Raw genomic sequence first — 21,835 nt, forward strand, 5'->3', positions numbered from 1 at the left:
TGAAGCAGGAGCACTTATCTATTCCTGAGCTCTGGGCTTCTAAGTGGTGTGTGTCTAACCTGGGGACTCCTTAATGACTTGTGCAACACCACATTGCCCCCTGCTGACTGGATATGGCATTTATTCCATTTCATTCAATAAGAAAAACTTAAGGTGCAGTATGTTGTATTGATTATTTTTGCTTTCCCTCAGTTTTTGAAGAATGTTCGGGTATTTCTGACCTTATCATATGAACCCCAAACAACCACGTGCAGGAACATGGGATATTGTTAACGTTTACAACTTCTGATGCCCTCTTGTCCATCAGGAAGCAGCTGCTGTTTATACACATTGAAGGTGCATCACTCACAGTTAACAAGCAACTTTATTTAATGTACAACTATAGGGCTATTTGCGTGTGAAAGATATACAGAGTCACAGCTTAAATCGAAGAGATTGAGAACATACGTTCTATTCTTTTTCATTTCAGGTGTAATTTTTTGGCCTCTTTGGCAACGGTTGACCGTCAACAACACATGGCTCTATTGATGAAAAGCAAACTGTAAAGGTTATGGTAGAAAATTGTCAGTTCCCAGCTACTTAAGACAAAATCCGGGGGTGGAGAGTGATGTATTGTTAGAAGAAGACCAATTGGCCTCCTTTTGTTACACTAAATTGCAAGTGAAGTGCTGAAGTTTGAACAGTGTTATTTTGAGGCATGATGTAGCGTACAATATAAGTGAAATGACTATTTCTATGGTAGACAGTAGCATAGCTCTAGCCTGATCCCAGATCAGAGTGTGCTGTATGGCCAACTCCTATGGTTGATGCGACCATTGGCTATAAAGCACAAGTTCAACTTTACTTTAGTGGGTTAGTGGAGAGAGCGAGTCTACAGCGGTTTAGAGCGACAGGGTCCCGGGGCGTTTAGCCAGTTGGCCTATCTTACCCGGCCTCTTTCCAGCACTTTGGGCCTGCGGAGACCTTTGTTGACGAACACAGGCTGCTGAGGCTTGTTGTGGGTTGAGGCCACCTGCATCTCGGGGTAGATGGTGTCCAGGTACCACTTGAAAGAGTGGCACTGCAGCCGTTGGCGCACCGCCTGCCGCTCGCTGATGTCCCCGTAGGCGCGTTCCCGGAGCTCCGGCCGGAGGTTGAAGTACTGCTCCTGATTGGACGAGACAAAATAATAGGTGAGGTTGATTGCTATTCCACAATTAATATAGCTGCATCTCAGTTGTCTGTAAAAGCACATGGTTTACTAAAGTTAGTTTGTAAACAAACATGATCAGAAAAGCTGAATAAACCACTAGCTAATAGTAGTGCAAGACTCAATAAGTCTTTCATAGGATTCAAATTGGGCTAAGCAATAATAAAACCAAGATGTTTACCTTGATTGAGAATCTGTTTGATACATCCTGATTTGGGCCAGCTGTTTACGCAGAAAAAAAGCCTGTCCCAGTCTCAGGTTAGTGTGGTGATGGAGAAGCCAGAACCCTAACCTCATCTTAACCCTCTGGAAGATTTCAACACTACTCTGCTGTACTAAGAATTCAGTGGGGGGTGGCAATTTATGAATCACACTCTTAGTTCAAATGTACTGTATATCATTTCAAAGTGGAAAGAAACAAATGGAAGTTGGGGAAAGAGTACAGAAGAGCGGCTCCACGGCAGCATCCATAATCTTCCCGGAAACAGTGGCACTCTCGTGGATGCCTCATGTGCCCCTAAGGAACCAAGATGTCGATGTAATGATGATTAACTATTAACTAATAATATTCAAGGCCTCTGTGCACACTGCTTAGTTTGGTAACAATAACCGTCCACACACTGAGGGGAAATGAGAAAGCAAATTCAGACTCAATCGTTGTGAGACGATGAGGTGTGTGAAAGGGAGACCACAACGGTATTAGCTTACTTTCCAATTAGATCGGCAATTTTCAATCCGTGGAAAGCAATTATAGCTCTCCTTTGTAGCTTGGAAAGGAACAAACATCACTGTGCTGATCAAGACATGGAGCTGAGAGTAATTAGAAGAAATCCTTTGCTTATGACCATAGATGGCTTGGAGGCTATAATAGAAGCCTCTGGGAAAAATAAGGTGTGAAAAGGGATTTCTTCAGATCAGTGGTTTTCAGTCTTGGCTATTACCTATTACAGGTCACTAGCATGGAGTGGGTGACTTAGGACTGAATTTCAATCGTGTGTACTAGGGCTGGGTGATATGGCCAAAATATCATCACAATATTTTTCACAGTATTTTAGGTTTTTGAATCATACAATTTGTAAATATTGTTTATGAGCAGTGCATGGTAACACATTAAGTGTTATTCTATTTAACCAGGTAGGCTAGTTGAGAAGATATTAATGTCTCTCTCACACACACAGCAAGACAAAAGAGCTGATCATGGACGACAGGAAAAGGCGGGACAAACAGGTCCCCATTAACATCGACGGGCTGTTGTGGAGCGGGTCAACTGTTTCAAGTTCCTTGGTGTCCACATCACCAACGAACTCGTATTCCAAACACACCAAGACAGTCGTGAAGAGGCACGACAACAACTTTTCCCCCCCAGGAGACCTTAAAGATTTGGCATGGGTCCCCAGATCCTCAAAAAGTTCTACAGCTGCACCATCGAGAGCCTCCTGACCAGTTGCATCACCGCCTGGTATGGCATTTGACCGTAAGGCGCTACAGATGGTAGTGCATATGGCCCAGTACATCACTGGGACCAAACTTACTGACATCCAGGACCTATATACACTAGGCGGCGTCAGAGGAAGACCCAAAAAATGGTCAAAGTCTCCAGTCGTAGACTGTTCTCTCTGCTACAGCACGGCAAGCGGTACCGGAGCGCTAGTCTAGGACCAAAAGGCTACAACAAAGCCATAAGATTGCTGAACAACTAATCAAAATGGCCACCTGGACTATTTACATTGACAAACCCCCTGTTTTTACACTGCTGCTACTCGCTGTTCATTATCTATGCATAGTCAAATTACCTCGATTAACCTGTACCCCCGCCCATTGACTCGGTACCGGTACCCCCTGTATATAGCCACGTTATTCTTATGTACATTTCTAGTGTTACCTTGATTTTATTTTACTCTTTGTTTTCTAAATCGGTGGATTTTTAAATTGTTTATTTTAGTAATTATATTTCTTGAATGGCATTGTTGGTTAAGGGCTTTTAAGTAAGCATTTTACTGTAAGGTCTACACCTGTTGTATTCGGCACATGTGACAAATAACATTTGATTTGTATTAGCTAGCTACGTTTGCTCTGACTAAGTACATTTAGCTAGCTAGCTACCCAGCGATTAGCATTAGAGGCTAACACAATTTATTTTAACCACAACTTGTTAAAAAAATACAAACTAGCTGTTTGCAGATAGTAAGATACATAAACTAAACTAATAGTATAGCTTCCATTTTCAGGCCATCAGACTCTTAAAACAGTCATCACTAACTGGCCTCCGCCCAGTAACCTGCTCTGGGATTGGTGTGTGTGGAAGGAGAAAGACGACCCTGCATAGCGGCATAGCACATTAAACAAACATTGAAATACCATTGTAAAAAAGTAAAAACCCAAAACTAGTCCATGCATCAAATACCAGTATAGAGTAAAATACGCTATACCGCCCAGCCTGTACTACTACTCTGTACATGTACCTTGTATTCATCCATCCATACGTGGGCCAGGCGCAGGGAGTTGTGGGCCATGGTGTCCTGACCTCCGGGTGACCCGTAGGGCCGCCGTTTACGAAATATATGACCAACCCGCGAACAGGGAATGATCAGGAGCTGGCCCCCACACATCCAGATCTGAGAAAAGACAAATGCATTGTATTAACACACATTCAGCAGTTCAGAAAATATTTGAATTCTTGGTTTGAGCGCCAGCGCACTTCATCTAAGCTATATTATATGAATAACTTCCTACTGTAGACCACACACACATTCATGACTGAGCTTCTATATAGAAAAACTCAAACCCCTTTTACTTAATCCATGCAGGAGCAGACTCCATGGCAAGTGTACCACTATGAAGATGACTCTACAAACTTGAACGCATTTGCAGTTTGTTTTGTCCAAATACAACACCTTCAAATGGGGGGGGGGTAGATACAAAAACAACTGTCATATCTAAATGATAGAAATGTATGAAAATACCTTTAAATAAAGTGACGTTCTGTACGATCGCCTCAATTTATCTCAAATCAAAAATGCTGGAGTATAGAGCAAATATTCAGCGTTTTAGCTTAACTGTCCAAATAAATATGTAGGGGAGTGTATAAAGTCTGACCAAATATCAGCTCCATTTCCCACAGTACAGAGCCATATGGTTCATGTAATCTGACAATGTTTCACATACAGAGCTTTCGGAAAGTATTCAGACCCCTTCCCTTTTTCCACATTATGTTACGTTACAGCCTTATTCTAAAACTGATTACATATCTTCTTCCCTCAATCTATTTGGACAGTTAAGCTAAAACTTACTTTGTCTCTATACTCCAGCATTTACCCTATAATGACAAAGTGAAAACAGGTCTAGATTTTTTTTTTACAAAAAAAAAAAAAAAAAAAAAGGACCTTATTTATTACATAAGTATTCAGACCCTTTGCTATGAAACTCGAAATTCAGCTCAGGTGCATCCTGTTTCGATTGATTATCCTTGAAATGTTTCTACAACTTAAACGTAAATTCTATTGATTTGACAAGATTGGAAAGGCACACCTGTCTATATAAGGTCCCACAGTTGACGGTGCATGTCAGAGCAAAAACCAAGCCATGAGGTCGAAGGAAATTGTCCGTTGAACTTCGAGACAGGATTGTGTCGAGGCACAGATCTGAGGAAGGGTACCAAAACATTTATTCAGCATTGAAGGGCCCCAAGAACACAGTGACCTCCATCATTCCTAAGTGCAAGAAGTTTGGAACCACCAAGACTCTTCCAAGAGCTGGCCGCTTGGCCAAACTGTGCAATCAGGGGGAGAAGGGCCTTGGTCAAGGAGTTGACCAAGAGCCCGATGGTCACTGACAGATCCAGAGTTCCTCTGGATATGTGAGAACCTACCAGAAGGACAACCATCTCTGTAGCACTCCACCAATCAGGCTTTTCTAGTAGAGTGGCCAGACGGAAGCCACTCCTCAGTAAAAAGACACACGACAGCCCGCTTGGAGTTTGCCAAAAAGCACCATGACTCACAGACCATGAGAAACAAGATTCTCTGGTTTGATGAAACCAAGATTGAACTCTACGGCCTGAATGCCAAGTGTCCCATCTGGAGGAAACTTGGCACCATCCCTACAGTGAAGCATGGTGGTGGCAGCATCATGCTGTGGGGATGTTTCTTAGCTGCAGGGACCGGGAGACTAGTCAGGATCGAGGTAAAGATGAACAGAGCAAAGTACAGAGAGATCCTTGATGAAAACCTGCTCCAGAGCGCTCAGGACCTTGCGATGGTTCATCTTCCAACAGGACAATGACCCTAAGCACACAACCAAGACAACACAGGAGTGGCTTCAGGACAAGTCGCTGAATGTCCTTGAGTGGCCCAGCCAGAGCCCGGACTTGAACACGATCGACCATCTCTGGAGAGACCTGAAAATAGCTATGCAGCGATGACCCCCATCCAACCTGACAAGAGCTTGAGAGGATCTGCAGAGAATGGGAGAAACACCCCAAATACAGGTGTGCAAAGCTTGTAGCGTCATACCCAAGAAGTCTCAAGGCAGTAATCACTGCCGAAGACGATTCAACAAAGTACTGAGTAAAGGGTCTGCATACTATTGTAAATGTGATATTTACATTTTTAATACGTTTGCAAAAATGTCTAAAACTCTGTTTTTGCTTTGTCATTATAGGGTATTGAGTGTAGATCAAATAAAATAAATGTTTAAGCCATTTTAGATTAAGGCTGTAACGTAACAAAATGTGGAAAAAGTCAAGAGGTTTGAATACTTTCCAAATGCACTGTACATAACGTTTCCTTAGTGAAGAAAAATATACTGTACTCTCTTTTCAAATAGGGTAACATAGCAAGACATGAGAAGGTAGTCTTGCCAAGAATATTCAAACAGGACTGGAAGAGAAATGTCCAACTCTGATGTGGTAAAAGTAACTAAAAACTGAGGCAAGAAAGGAATTTTTGTTGTAGAGATTCATGTCGCCAAGCCAATATATAGTTGCCAGCCTGCGGCGATCCAACTCAAATGGAACAAAACGTAATATAGAGAAATAAACTTGCCTTTGGCTGTCAGTTAAAACATTTGATTTAATTCTGTATTTTTCTAAGGGGAAGAAAAGCTTGACTTTTCCAGGGCAAAGCCTTAGACTAACTGATCCAAAACATGGGTAAATAAACCAAGTGTCTTGAGCTTATGACGAGTGGTTGACGTGTCACAGGTCATTTGACCAGGTGCATGTGTGCTCCCCACCTAGTTGATTTGGCACCCCTCCTAAAACGGGAAAAATATGTTCAATTGAAAGGGTGGGTGTCACTTTGGGAGCATCTGTACCCTGCCTAAGAATAACATGAAGCAGACATGTTGTGTATGTTATGTGACAGAGTGTACACACTACGGAGACGGACTGTGTCGTGTGAAAAGGCAGTGAGTATGTGTGACCCTTTTATTTACCCGGAAGGAGATCTCGAGGTTCTCGCCGCCCCAGATGTCCATGCCGCTGTCGTATTGGCCCAGCTCGTTAAAGTACTTCCTGTCCATGGCAAACAGACCACCAGCCATGGTGGGGGACCTGGGGGAGGGGGAGTAAGACAGAGTGTGAGTCGGCATTGTCGCTACATCAGTATCCTTTAAGGTAGTACCTGCAGCGCAACCACTAATATGTGAGAAAACAATGCCTCTGTCTTCTAGTCAGGCTAGTTAGGTTGTGACCAGAGAGAATTACTGACTGAGAATATTTTTTTCCAATGGAGCCATCCGTTTGACAGATCGCCAGAGGTGATTGTCCGTCAAAACAAATAACACAACTCCGGCCTTTGGGCGTATCCAACACTTCAGAAAATAATCAACTTGAATTTGACGATGACGGACCATGATGAATGCGTATCCGATTTAATGCGTTTTCATGCATCTCTGTGTGACCGTAGGCTTATGTTCTTATGGAAAGCCCATAACGCAAGCATTTGAGCGAAACGGAGAGAAATTGAAAGAGATTGTATTTTTTTTTTACACTAAGGGGTGTCCGAGAAGACCTTAAGGCTAAAGCCGACAGACGCCATAGTAATGGATTGAAAGCACTCAGGCGCCCTACTATGACCACTAATTAGCTTTCACATGACTCCATAACAAGGGGATGGGAACACAACTCTATATCACATGGGCTTTATTGATATCAGGTTCATGCACGCTGAAATCAAAACAAATGGGGGGGGTCTGAGCTATTCTCAATCAATTTGAGCATTAACCCATTATACTCTATGGAATTGGCCTACAATGTCTTGCGAAAGTATTCGGCCCCCTTGAACTTTGCGACCTTTTGCCACATTTCAGGCTTCAAACAAAGATATAAAACTGTATTTTTTTGTGAAGAATCAACAACAAGTGGGACACAATCATGAAGTGGAACGACATTTATTAGATATTTCAAACTTTTTTAACAAATCAAAAACTGAAAAATTGGGCGTGCAAAATTATTCAGCCCCTTTACTTTCAGTGCAGCAAACTCTCTCCAGAAGTTCAGTGAGGATCTCTGAATGATCCAATGTTGACCTAAATGACTAAAGATTATAAATACAATCAACCTGTGTGTAATCAAGTCTCCGTATAAATGCACCTGCACTGTGATAGTCTCAGAGGTCCGTTAAAAGCGCAGAGAGCATCATGAAGAACAAGGAACACACCAGGCAGGTCCGAGATACTGTTGTGAAGAAGTTTAAAGCCGGATTTGGATACAAAAAGATTTCCCAAGCTTTAAACATCCCAAGGAGCACTGTGCAAGCGATAATATTGAAATGGAAGGAGTATCAGACCACTGCAAATCTACCAAGACCTGGCCGTCCCTCTAAACTTTCAGCTCATACAAGGAGAAGACTCATCAGAGATGCAGCCAAGAGGCCCATGATCACTCTGGATGAACTGCAGAGATCTACAGCTGAGGTGGGAGACTCTGTCCATAGGACAACAATCAGTCGTATATTGCACAAATCTGGCCTTTATGGAAGAGTGGCAAGAAGAAAGCCATTTCTTAAAGATATCCATAAAAAGTGTTGTTTAAAGTTTGCCACAAGCCACCTGGGAGACACACCAAACATGTGGAAGAAGGTGCTCTGGTCAGATGAAACCAAAATTGAACTTTTTGGCAACAATGCAAAACGTTATGTTTGGCGTAAAAGCAACACAGCTCATCACCCTGAACACACCATACGCACTGCCAAACATGGTGGTGGCAGCATCATGGTTTGGGCCTGCTTTTCTTCAGCAGGGACAGGGAAGATGGTTAAAATTGATGGGAAGATGGATGGAGCCAAATACAGGACCATTCTGGAAGAAAACCTGATGGAGTCTGCAAAAGACCTGAGACTGGGACGGAGATGTCTTCCAACAAGACAATGATCCAAAACATAAAGCAAAATCTACAATGGAATGGTTCAAAAATAAACATATCCAGGTGTTAGAATGGCCAAGTCAAAGTCCAGACCTGAATCCAATCGAGAATCTGTGGAAAGAACTGAAAACTGCTGTTCACAAATGCTCTCCATCCAACCTCACTGAGCTCGAGCTGTTTTCGAGCTGATGTGCAAAACTGATAGAGACATACCCCAAGCGACTTACAGCTGTAATCGCAGCAAAGTTGGCGCTACAAAGTATTAACTTAAGGGGGCTGAATAATTTTGCACGCCCAATTTTTCAGTTTTTGATTTGTTAAAAAAGTTTGAAATATCCAATAAATGTCGTTCCACTTCATGATTGTGTCCCACTTGTTGTTGATTCTTCACAAAAAAATACAGTTTTATATCTTTATGTTTGAAGCCTGAAATGTGGAAAAAGGTCGCAAGGTTCAAGGGGGCCGAATACTTTTGCAAGGCACTGTATATGGATGCAGAAATATGAAAACATATGCATAACATTGGTAGCAATATAAAGGGAAATGATTAGACCAAAGTTGAGACAACAGTTCCCCTGACAGACTGAATCCAAACAGCACACTGATTTTATGTGCATTTTACATTTACTGTACTTTGACACATTTGTTGAATATATTCTGGATACATTCAGTAACAAGAATATTCATGGTAATGTGGGGTAGGTGCAACATAAGACAAAGTAATGACAAGGGTTTGAGTGAGATGACTAATTGGTGTCTCCAAGTGGCCAAAACATCTCTCCAAAGTGTGCACAGTTCCTAAGTCAAATTTCAATGCACTTTGATGACTCAAGAGTTTAACTATAAGGTGTTTGTTTTTTTATCTCTCCTAGCTGTGCTATTGAGGAACTAGAGCAAGCATACTTGTAGTGGTTTTGAAAACAACCCTGCCTCCTCACTAGCACACTATTAATGTTGTTTAAGCAATCCAAAAGGTCCATTATAAATCGCAATCTGGGTCAGGTGAGAATCATTTGAAATCCTGTTCTATTGCCAACATGACCAGCTAAGTTATAAAATACAATAGTACAGTTATGCTTTCATAATACAATTTAGGGAAACAAGATCATAGTTTTGTTGAGTGCATTCAGGTGCATACTGGTTCCTCTGCATCTATAATGCGTCAACCCGAGCTTGGAGTTTGCGCTGTCTATGTGACATTCCTGGGGATAAGGCCGATGGCTGTAATTAAACTATAGGCATTTAGCGATAGCGACCAGCTAGCGATAGATGCGATAGAGATGTCTACTCCATGGTTCACTCTGGCCTTGCAAGTTGCCTATGTTTTGACCAGGGCCTAGGCACTCTGAGGCAGCTGGAGAGAGAACAGAGATACGGATGAGCATATAACGACTGTCTCGTCTTTGGAATGGGGCAGATTGGAACCTCTCAGAGGAACGTGTGTCTCTGTATTGTTTGTCTATTAAACCATTAAATATAGAAGTCGTTGGCCTTATCCTTGGGTTCAGCAATTTCCACACCTTGAGCAAATCATATATTCCCGACAAGGTCTGGTTGGTTACCCGCCAGGAGGTTACCTGATGGCGCCCAGTGCTCCGTTGGGGCCGTTGAGCTCTGAGGCGGGCACAGGGTCCCACTTGAAGTGCAGCCCCCAGTTGAAGCCCCCCCGGACGATGGGGGAGGGGCTGTAGGCCAGCGTGTCGGCACTAATTATGTCGATGACGGGACACACCACCGTCTTGCGGTCCCGCTGGATGGGCGCCAGCAGGGGCGATAGCCACGCCTCGTTTACCTCGCAGTGGCTGTCGAGGAACACCAGCACCTCCCCTTCAGAAAGTAAACACCAAATCAGGAGAGAGGATGGAGAAGAACAGGGAGAGGGGTGGCATGGCCAGTGTGGATGTATCCGATAGAGGACGACCAATTCTTATTATTTTTTACCTTTATTTAACTAGGCAAGTCAGTTAAGAACAAATTCTTATTTTCCGTGACGGCCTAGGAACAGTGGGTTAACTGCCTGTTCAGGGGCAGAATGACAGATTTGTACCTTGTCAACTCGGGGGTTTGAACTTGCAACCTTCCGGTTACTAGTCCAACGCTCTAACCACTAGGCTACCCTGCCGATACCAATACCGATACCGATTATTGGAGGACCATAAAATCCGATACCAATTAATCAATACTGAATGAACACTTATTTTAACTTAATATCATACATCAATAAAATCAATTTAGCCTCAAGTAAATAATGAAACATGTTCAATTTGGTTTAAATAATGCAAAAACAAAGTGTTGGAGAAGTAAAAGTGCAGAGCAAGGAGAACAACTACTAGAAGGCTTAGAACGAGTGACGTTTGAAACGCTATTAGCGCGCACTAACTAGCTAGCCATTTCACTTCGGTTACACCAGCCTCATCTCGGGAGTTGATGTCATAAACAGCGCAATGCTTGAAGCACAACGAAGAGCTGCTGGAAAAACACACGAAAGTGCTGTTTGAATGAATGTTTACGCGCCTGCTTCTGCCTACCACCACAGTCAGATGCTTGTATGCTCAGTCAGATTATATGCAATGCAGGACACGCTAGATAATATCTAGTAATATCATCAACCATGTGCAGTTAACTAGTGATTATGATTGTTTTTTTATAAGATAGGTTTAATGCTCGCTAGCAACTTACCTTGTCTTACTGCATTCGCGTAACAGGCAGTCTCCTTGTGGAGTGCAACAAGAGAGAGGCAGGTCGTTATTGCGTTGGACTAGTTAACTTGTTAAGGTTGCAAGATTGGATCCCCCAAGCTGACAAGATGAAAATCTGTCGTTCTGCCCCTGAACGAGGCAGTTAACCCACTGTTCCTAGGCCGTCATTGAAAATAAGAATGTGTTCTTAACTGACTTGCCTAGTTAAATAAAGGTATTAAAGATACAATTAAATAAAAAATCTGCGCCCAAAAAGATTTCCGATTGTTATTAAAACTTGAAATCGGCCCTACTTAAAATCGGCCATCTTCTAGTATCCGAGAGGCAAGATATCTTCAGTGGTTCCTGGGGTTAGAGGTACACATCTACAGGGATTTGACACGCGCACGCACTGTTCGCGCAGACACGCGCACACACTGTTCGCGCAGACACGCGCACACACTGTTCGCGCAGACACGCGCACACACTGTTCGCGCAGACACGCGCACACACTGTTCGCGCAGACACGCGCACACACTGTTCGCGCAGACACGCGCACACACTGTTCGCGCAGACACGCGCACACACTGTTCGCGCAGACACGCGCACACACTGTTCGCGCAGACACGCGCACACACACATACTGTTGGATTCCTCTGTAGCCTCTTCCTCTCATCCTACTGCAGCTGATCATAATACAACAATATTACTTCCGTGTGGAACTTGACTAGACAGTCAACATAGTTATTTTACCTGCATCCCTGCCTCAGGGGGCATATGTTACATTAGTGAAGAGTTATGGTCTCGGGAGGGCTCACCTGTGGCATGAGAGGCCCCTATCATCCTCCCTCGGATCAGTCCTTCTCTCTTCTCGTTGCGGACCACCTTGACCTTGCCCTGGAGGTTGAGCTGGACATAGATGTCCAGGTCTTCCTTCAGGTCAGCTGTGGTGGAGGGAAAGGACAGAAGCTTTCAGATGGAGCTCAGTTTAATTTCTACAGGTAGATCCTATTGAGATCCAAGATCTTTGACTTCATTTACAGGCATTCGATAACGTCAACACAATACAGTAGACTGCGTTTGTTCACCAACTGGGTAATTGAAGCACGCACACTGTAGACAGATGCACACAGTCCACGACAGCATCCAATCATTTACTGGGCCTTGTTATAGTCTACCTGGCTCAGGCGAGCCTGAACAAAACCCAAGGGTTCACATCCTAAATAGACAACTGAAAAGAGCAGCTTGCCTAGTTCACTGCTGTCATCCACCAGTATAATCTCATGCAACAGGTAGGCAGGCGTGCGATCTAGGACGCTGTGCACGGTGCGCAGGAGGGCGGAGAACGCCTCGTTGAAGAAGCAGATCACTACGCTGGCTGTGGGGAGGGACAGAGGATAGATTCCATCTCGGCACCTGAGAGACAGAGGGGGTGGGCAGGGCCACCAACACATATTAGCCAAGTCCTGGGTGTCACAACAGGGACCATAGACATTGCATCTGTCCCGTTATGGGCAGCACCATCGAGGCTGTAGTACATTTTCTACTATTACTTCTAGGAGTTGGTAAACAAACTGAAGGGTGCAACAGTCACCGAGAGTGTGTTGCTTGATCAGTTATAAAACCAAGGTTGCCAATTTTACTGCCACCTGCAGTTATGGAATGTTTGCTCACTAGTATAATTAATTGGCTGATCCCACCTGGTGACATGTACGGAATTAAGTGATCCTTCCTTTTACCCATAGGAAGTTCCACCATGTTGACTACTTCAAAATTGTGAAAAATTCAATGGCGCTGCCCATGCTAAAACTGTCTTTTGGGCACTAGAGTCCTATCTAGGTATTTGACAGGGACAAACATAACTAGGATCAGTATTCACCATCTTTAGTAATGGCATGCATAAAACTCTCATGCTGTTTCACTGTGCAGCTTGGTGTGAAACATTTGGATCATGACGGTCACACCTACAGAGCTTTCCTCAACCTTGTGAAAGCCTTGCCCCTTGGAAACATTAACAGTTTTTACCCTTTGCTTATGTAACATATTATGCCTCAACTACTCACCCTCTGCCCTATCCTAACATGTCTGCTGAGTAAGCAGGATTTACAAACTCTTAAAACCACCTGATTGTACCAATGATTGTCGAGACTGACCAAGCCAATTCGTTTTTGCATTTACAAGCAACTCATCTTAACAAATAACATGTGGTAATACTCCAAGCTGCAGGTCTACTTGTTAGCCTCAGACCAGTGCCAAACCAAATCATCTCGACAGATGCCTTGTATTTGGATTTCGTAGGGGCAACAGGGCAGGCAGAGAGAGATTGACATCATTTCCCATTTAACCTTTGGCTACCGTTGCCCTTCATGATGGCTTGGAAAGTGCTGCGTCGGTGTCAGCCGTTCACTCTCACAGAGTCAATAAACCCAAATATATGCCACACTCACACGCTGTCGTTCTCACTCACCTGGCGTCCCTAGTGTCGGGGAGGTCTCGGTGGAAGCCCAATCGATTGCTGATGAGTACGTTGAAAGCGTGCTTGTGATAGCCCATGTCTCGAATCTCCTGGTCTTGCTCATTAAAAATCATACCTGAAGAGGAAAAAACAGGATGGAGAGGAGGAAAAAACAGGATGGAGAGGAGGAAAAAACAGGATGGAGAGGAGGAAAAAGGATGGAGGATGGAGAGGAGGAAAAAACAGGATGGAGAGGAGGAAAAAACAGGATGGAGAGGAGGAAAAAACAGGATGGAGAGGAGGAAAAAACAGGATGGAGAGGAGGAAAAAACAGGATGGAGAGGAGGAAAATACAGGATGGAGAGGAGGAAAAAACAGGATGGAGAGGAGGAAAAAACAGGATGGAGAGGAGGAAAAAACAGGATGAGAGGAGGAAAAAACAGGATGAGAGGAGGAAAAAACAGGATGGAGAGGAGGAAAAAACAGGATGGAGAGGAGGAAAAAACAGGATGGAGAGGAGGAAAAAACAGGATGGAGAGGAGGAAAAAACAGGATGGAGAGGAGGAAAATAACAGGATGGAGAGGAGGAAAAAACAGGATGGAGAGGAGGAAAAAACAGGATGGAGAGGAGGAAAAAACAGGATGGAGAGGAGGAAAAACAGGATGGAGAGGAGGAAAAAGGATGCGCGCTTGTATCAGTATGAGGATTTTATTGATGCATCCTCTACTGGGGGTGGTTAGGCTGGTCCACATTGCCATGGTAACACAAGCAGCCTTCATCCTGAGTGTGTGGTAATGGCTTTGCTTTGTAACTCCATGGAAACAACTCACTCAACAGCCATCTGAAGGCCTCACTCCAATCCAAAGACACTTCAAATATGCCTTTGTATTGCTGCAATGCACAATGTCTGTTTCTTTGCGCCTGCTTCAGACAGTTAAAAATAAATAATAATAATAACTCAATGCCAATCGAACCTGTTCAACGATAATCGGTAATGAATTATGGTTAGCTTGATTGGTCCTGTGTTTCTCACTGTCCAGCTCCAAATGGGCATTGACGCATAAAGGCATCGTGGAATCGCCTAGACTACACTCTGGAGCCGATCGTTTTCACATCACTCTGCCTGCCTGTTAAATGTTTCATTAGTTGACATGGGAGCAAGCCAACACGACAAGCATCCCTTGGGGACCAATGAATAATACAGACCTTCAAAATGTCCTAACCATTCGAGAATCTGTCATGAGTACGAGTGAGCTTGTGGAGCTTAAGCTCATCATTATGGATGTGTGAAACTCTGAAGGCAATGCAGCTGGTTATGAGGCAGTTCACATGAGCTTTGTTAACAAACTGACAACCATTTATAAACTCCTATCATCAGAACATTCCTTCTCACATACACCCCTCCTAAATTTTGTAAATAGATTACAGAGATCTTTTTCAAGTTTCATGCGCTGAAGGGCTCACTTACCCATCTCCGGAGAGAGATCGGCCTTTTTGTTGCCTCTTGCTGCAGGGACTGCCTTGATGCCTTGCTCTTGGCCTCCCCCAGGGCTTCTGGTGAAGCGTGATTGGAAGCGTTTGGCCTGGGGCCCCTGGATGGGCACATTCCTGAAGGAGGGCCGGCCGCTGTCCTGGCTCAGGCTGAAGTAGAGGAAGAGCAGGACGGACCAGGTCACAGAGGTGAAGAGGCAACCATAGCAGAAGTAGCGCAGTGTGACGCTGCCCATGGTAGCACTAGCATTGTCGGCGGTCCATGCTCAGGCCCCTGTCGAGGAAACCAGAGGCAACAGGTTAAAGGTCTAGATCAGGGATGGGCAACATTGATGGAGGTGGGGGCCACAAAAAAACCGGAACTCATCGTGAGGGGCCGTACTGACTCCATTTTAGCGCCCCCCACCCCTTGACAGCGGAGAAGAAGAAAAAATGTTTTAAACCTGCACATTTTGCCATGCATGGTAGAGAAAATATGCACTTTACAGCAAAATTCATGCCATTTTTTTGGACATAAAGAAATACAAATTGAGCAGATACATCCTTTTATCCCCCTATACTTATTGAACCTCCTCCCTCTAACAAAAGCAGCATACATATCATTGGAAATTATATATTAATATACATACACAATAAAAAAAAAATGACTTCGGCAGAAAGGTATAGAAACCTAGGTAAAATGTTCATTTTAACAGATTGGATTCTGCCAGCTAATGAGGCAGACTAGCCCTGTTAAAGTCCGCTTTAACTCATGTGACTAGGCTTGCAAAGTTAGTTTTATGGAGAGTAGCCAGAGAGTGTATTATATCCACACCCAAATATGAAAAACCAGAGGGCGACAGACGGAAAGGCAGGGCTCTAAGGTGAATTTGCTTGGCAGCAGGGTTGAATGATCAATTTGTAACCTGAGAATGATCCAAATGTGTTTAAAATATGCATTGTTATCGACAGCGTTTACAGGGTTAGTGATATAATAGATCATCGGCATACAGACACACTGTGCTCTTCACTAGCTCGGTGGATTCCATTGAATTATGGTGATAATTTTAAGGCCAAGGAAAGCGGTTCTAAGCAAAAAGGGGGGGGCCTCTGGAGAGGGGGAAGTCTTTTGAATGTTGGTGTGTATGCTAGCCGTAGGAGCAGAATAGAGCAGACATATTTCATTAGATGAAATTGGACCAAAAACAAAATCTTAAATAAATAATCCCACTCCACCTGGTCGAAAGAATTCTCTGCATCAAGAGAAACAGTTTTGCGGTCTGGAGAGATAGGAGAGTATAATGTTCAAAAGCCGACGTACATCGGAAAACAGTTGTCACTCTTTGATGAAACCCGTTTGATGATCAGATGTGACATCCTGAAGGCACGGTTCCAACCAGCATGCTAGAACCTTAGCTAATATTTTAACATCAGCGTTCAAAAGTGAAATGGGCCGATATCCACCACATTCCACTGGATCTTAATCTTTAAGTATAAGTGAGATGGAGGCTTGAGTTACGGTCGGGGGGGAAGCCCGTGATAATGAGTCGGTGAACATATCTCATAGTAATGGGGCGAGTTGATCTGAGAAGGTTTTATAAAAATCGACAGGGAAAACATCAGGGCCTGGGGCTTTGACACTTTGCATTAACTTTAGACCCTTTGTTATCTCATCAAGATGCAGAGAGTTGTTCAGAACTTCACTCATGTCCATATCAATGGATGGGAAAAAAAGTTGTCCATGACCATATCTGAATGGGGGTTCGGATTGGTAGAGGATAGAATATTAATGACACAAAAGTTGAATTAATATTAGAGGGATCTCTTGTAAGATTACAGGAGGAGTCATACCTGAGAGATGAGATGATGCTGACTGGCGTTTAAGTTGGTGTGCCAAAAGGCGGCTGGCCTCGTCACCATATTCGTAGTTCGTCCCCTTTGTTCGTTGCAATTCTACACATTTTGCCATAGGGTGGAGGCAAATGTTTGCTGTTTTTAATATGATAACTGATATTCAAATGTGCCCCACGCCATTTGGTAATTCGACCATTCTTTCTACAGGTTCACATAGCTGGCACCTACATTATTTTAGCTGACATGGGCTAATTGAGTGACGGCTGATGCACAACCACATTTCCTAATAGAAAAGTAGAATACATAAGGTGCTAACTCTCAACAGTATGTTGAGACACCGACTTAGTTCCTAAAAAAACTACAAAGATATGTTGGTCCGCAGGCCTACAAAAAGGGGTGGGGGGTTCTGCTGTGCATATAAGCAATTCTGCTATGCATCAAGTGAGTTCTCCAAAACTTCAATGAACTCAGATCTGGTCAATAAACTCTGAATAGCCTGAACTTTATAGACAAACGCATTAAAATAAATTATCCAGATGAGGATTTTACTTCAAACACAAAACGCTTTGGAAATGCACAGCTATTTATAACCCACGAACATCCCAAATAATTTACACCTTACTCTTTCCCCCCCCTCCCCGGCAGAAAAACAAGGAATGTCAGATATGTGCGTTTTAACCAGTCTGGTTGGAATTATGTGGGCTTTTGGCACTGCATTCAAATATATTTACAAATCTTAAGAGTAACATTGAATACAACAAAAGAACCAAGCCTGGGGGATTCGCACCATTACAATTTCTGTCAGATGAGGACAGCAGGGTGGAAACAAGGCGAGTCCTCTGAAAAACAGACTACGGCCTAAGCATGATTAATTGGTGACAAGACGCACACCGACGTCACAGTGTTGTTTTGCTGTGGCACTTAGTGGCTCGTTAGTCAGACCAGTGAAAAGGAATGTCAAGAAACACAGCTAAAAATGGCAAGATGAGCAGAGGAATAAGACAGACACTGAGAGACACAGAGTCATTCAGAAGAACAAGTGGGAGAGATGGGACAAGTGCAAAACCATAGGTAGATAAATATGGAAGCAGTAGCACTGCATGTGATGAAAGGATTAGACCATGAAATAATAGGCCTACATATTACAGAGTAAGCGGTAAAGTTCCATACGACAACAAGTTTAGCTTTATAGCACCTATAGACGGAAGGTCATGGAGTCTAAAGGAGGCCTGGGTCACATGGCCAAAATGGCATACATACAGTTGAAGTCGGAAGTTTACATACACTTAGGTTGGAGTCATTAAAACTTGTTTTTCAACCACAGGTATTGGAGTTGCCATCACAAAGCCCTGCCCTCAATCCCATAGAACATTTGTGGGCAGAACAAAAAGTGTGTGCGATCAAGGAGGCCTACAAACCTGACTCAGTTACACCAGCTCTGTCAGGAGGAATGGGCCAAAATTCACCCAACCTATTGTAGGAAGCTTGTGGAAGGCTACCCAAGACCCAAGATAAACAATTTAAAGGAAAACTTCTGACCCACTGGGAATGTGATGAAAGAAATCATTCTTTCTACTATTATCCTGACATTTCACATTCTTAAAATAAAGTGGTGATCCTAACTGACCAAAGACAGGGAATTTTTACTAGGATTAAATGTCATGAATTGTGAAAAACTGAGTTTAAATGTATTTGGCTAAGGTGTATGTAAACTTCCGACTTCAACTGTATGCCAACTTGGATAATTTTTTTCTCAATTATGCTTTTAGATACAAAATGTCAAGGGACTATATGGTTTACATTTTGGTAAATCACCCAAATCATGGTCCTTTTTTTGTCCTGGTTTCATGAGGAATCACTCATTAGGCCTAGTTGAAGTGGACAGAATCACAGTCTGCCAAATGCTACAGGAAAGACACTAAGTGCAACATGCTTTATGGCAAATCCATGGCCAACCTGAAGAGGTGAGTCATGTGGCTTGGGTGGTCTCGTGGTTCGTGTCGCCACTCACAACCCACATGTAGCCTATACTGCCCCACTGCCTTTTGACCAAAAAAATACATTGTTTTAAAAAGGTGGGAATAGATTTTTGCAATAGCACATCTAGGTGGTATCAAAGTATGAGAAAGAATCCCAATACTTTCTACTTTCGTAAATAAACAAAGGAAATTAGTAGGAATGCAACAATATCGGAATCGGACGATATTAGATAAAAATGCCAACATGATGTTTAGTTAACTCAGATGTACAAAACTGATGTCAAAGCTGACGCGCACACCTATATGACGTAATGACGCCACGTACAATGTGCAACACAGCATTCCTAACCTAGCCCACAATGTCTGCTGTGTGGATCTAGCAGTCAACAAGTCAAGGAGTCATTTGAAAGAGGAAGAAAAAAGTGAAAAAAGAGAAATGCCCTGCTGGAGTTACACAGTAATAGTGTCACAACTGACATACTATGTAACGCCGTTTGGGTCTTTACGGGTCAAAAACCGCATCAAATAAGCTTTCAATTTGCCACGTCAAATAACAGTTCCATTATAGAATGTTGTGGGTTCTGAATTTGCACGTGCAAGCCAAGCGTCACCACTACTATCAGTAGCACTGTCAAAGCTGTATAAAAGTCTGCAAACAAGCAAACACTGGCCATGAACGATGTGTTTACAATACCGCGTTGGTGATAAAGCATTATTTGTTTGACTGCAACTTCTGGAGTAGCTTGCTTTAGCTTGCACTAATACAACCAGCCTGAAAACAAATTACCATTAGAAACTGCAGTCATTTTCATTATTTTAGCAATGATTTAGGAATCCTTGTGAGTAAGTATTAGCTAGGTAGAACTTGTTATTTGCCTATTGAAATTGAACTTCAGTTCATGAAAATAAATATCTAGCCAGCTACTTAACCCTGTTGCCCGAAGCTAACGTTATAAGCAGCCAGCTAGCTTCATCTGGCTAGTGAGGCTCGACTGGACCGAGTTATGTATTGTGAAGCTAGCCACAATAAGGATTAGGCACAAGTGGAACTTGCGGTTTGCCTTCAAAATAAAAGCACCTCTTTGAAAGTGATGCAGAAGGTTACAATTGGTGTAATCATGCCATATTTAGACTAGTTAATGTTAAACAAGGTTGGAATGTGAAGCAATGAAAATCAGACGACTCGGTGACACCCACAGACCAAAACCGGGAAGAGTTTACGCAAATATTAGTGTTGTAGCTCTTATCGCAGGACTGTGACAAATCACCTTCCCAGTCAGCCTATCATGTGTATTTATTGACATTCATATTGCACTGTACAGCTTTACCTAAATATTGGGGATCAATGATATGGGGTATCAGTCTACTCAATACCCAAGATATATAATTTTTCCCCCAGAGTTATCAGACTCCAAAACACTTTAATTTAATTTTTTTTAAATTTTACCTTTATTTTACTAGGCAAGTCAGTTAAGAACAAATTCTTATTTTCAATCACGGCCTAGGAACAGTGGGTTAACTGCCTGTTCAGGGGCAGAACGACAGATTTATACCTTGTCAGCTCGGGGATTTGAACTTGCAACCTTCCGGTTACTAGTCCAAAGCTCTAACCACTAGGCTACCCTGCCACCCCAACATCCACACAGTATTGTCTTTCCTCAGGAATAGTGTTCAATACACATAGGTTGACAATAAATGAGTCTCGCAATAAGAGCTACAACGCTAATGTTCTCTGGGTGTCACTGAGAAGACGGATACCTCATGTCATTGATCCATAGGTAAGGCTGTACGGTGAAATAAGTATGCCCCCAACGCAATTCTAAAGTATTATATATCCAGTGTGATTAACAGATTGATTTTATATAAAACATTCCAACCTCATTTAGCATGAGCTATTCAATTATGGCATAATTCTACTATTTGTATTCATTTGCATCACTGTCAATGACATACTTTTATTTTGAAGACTAACTGCAAAGTCCACTATTGTGGCTAATCCTTATTGCTAGATTCACATAGATGGGTCTGACCACAATTAATCAAACAAAAGCTCTTAGAAATTAGGGTTATTTTAGATGACACCTAGCTAACTATAGCTACTGAAAGAGATGTAATTTTGTTGTTTTTGGGGAAGATTGTTTACATCCATAAGCTAGCTAGCTTTTTTATTTATATATATATATAACCAGGACTGTAGGTGCGCGAGACAACTTTACCAGCATCGTAGCATATGTATTGATGAATCGTTGTGACATATGAAATCCGACTGATTGATTACACTGTGTAATAATTACATAATAATTTAAAGCGTTCATTCATTTATGTTTAGTCATATTCAGGTCCTGATTGGTCAAATATTTGACACACAAAAGACCCAAACGGCATTCCATAGTATGAGAAATCCTGGTTGAGAATGAAACAAATTAACAACAAAACAGCACAGCAAGTAAGTAAAATAAATAGGTTTTGATTATGTTTTACTGGTGATGGGGATATACTTAAATGCCAACAAAATAACTTTTTGGTGAGTGTGTGTAACCTTTATTTAACTAGGCAAGTCAGTTAAGAACAAATTCTTATTTACGACGGCCTACCCCGGGTGACGCTGGGACAATTATGCATAGCCCTGTGGGACTCCCAGTCACGGCCAGATGTGATACAGCCTGGATTCGAACCAGGGACTGTAGTGACACCTCTTGCACTGAGTTGCAGTGCCTTAGAATGCTGCGTCCATGTGTGTCCATGTGTGTGTGTGTTTGTTAACTATTTAACTGTACTGGAATGCTTAAAACATCAGTTATAGGTATCGTTTTTTTGGCAAGGAAAATATCGGATATCGGCCAAAA

The 21,835-nt window shown here is 42.8% G+C and overlaps 1 protein-coding gene across 3 annotated transcripts in view; it reads right to left on the reverse strand.

Moving 5' to 3' along the window:
* The window catches only part of LOC135517280 (polypeptide N-acetylgalactosaminyltransferase 11-like), a 74,705-nt gene that overhangs the window by 40,625 nt on the left and 12,245 nt on the right, over positions 1-21,835 (reverse strand). For all 3 annotated transcript variants that reach the window (XR_010452021.1, XM_064941437.1, XM_064941438.1), the window contains exons 2-9: positions 15,155-15,451; positions 13,698-13,821; positions 12,480-12,646; positions 12,049-12,174; positions 10,130-10,379; positions 6,623-6,740; positions 3,652-3,804; positions 929-1,147 (exon numbers count right to left, since the gene is read on the reverse strand). Coding sequence is in view for 2 of the 3 variants with exons in the window: in XM_064941437.1 (XP_064797509.1) it covers positions 929-1,147; positions 3,652-3,804; positions 6,623-6,740; positions 10,130-10,379; positions 12,049-12,174; positions 12,480-12,646; positions 13,698-13,821; positions 15,155-15,413 (1,416 nt within the window). In the remaining variant the exon portion in view is untranslated. The remainder of the gene's footprint in view (positions 1-928; positions 1,148-3,651; positions 3,805-6,622; positions 6,741-10,129; positions 10,380-12,048; positions 12,175-12,479; positions 12,647-13,697; positions 13,822-15,154; positions 15,452-21,835) is intronic.

This window comes from Oncorhynchus masou, chromosome 28, assembly GCF_036934945.1.
Source record: "Oncorhynchus masou masou isolate Uvic2021 chromosome 28, UVic_Omas_1.1, whole genome shotgun sequence".
Classification (NCBI taxonomy): domain Eukaryota; kingdom Metazoa; phylum Chordata; class Actinopteri; order Salmoniformes; family Salmonidae; genus Oncorhynchus; species Oncorhynchus masou.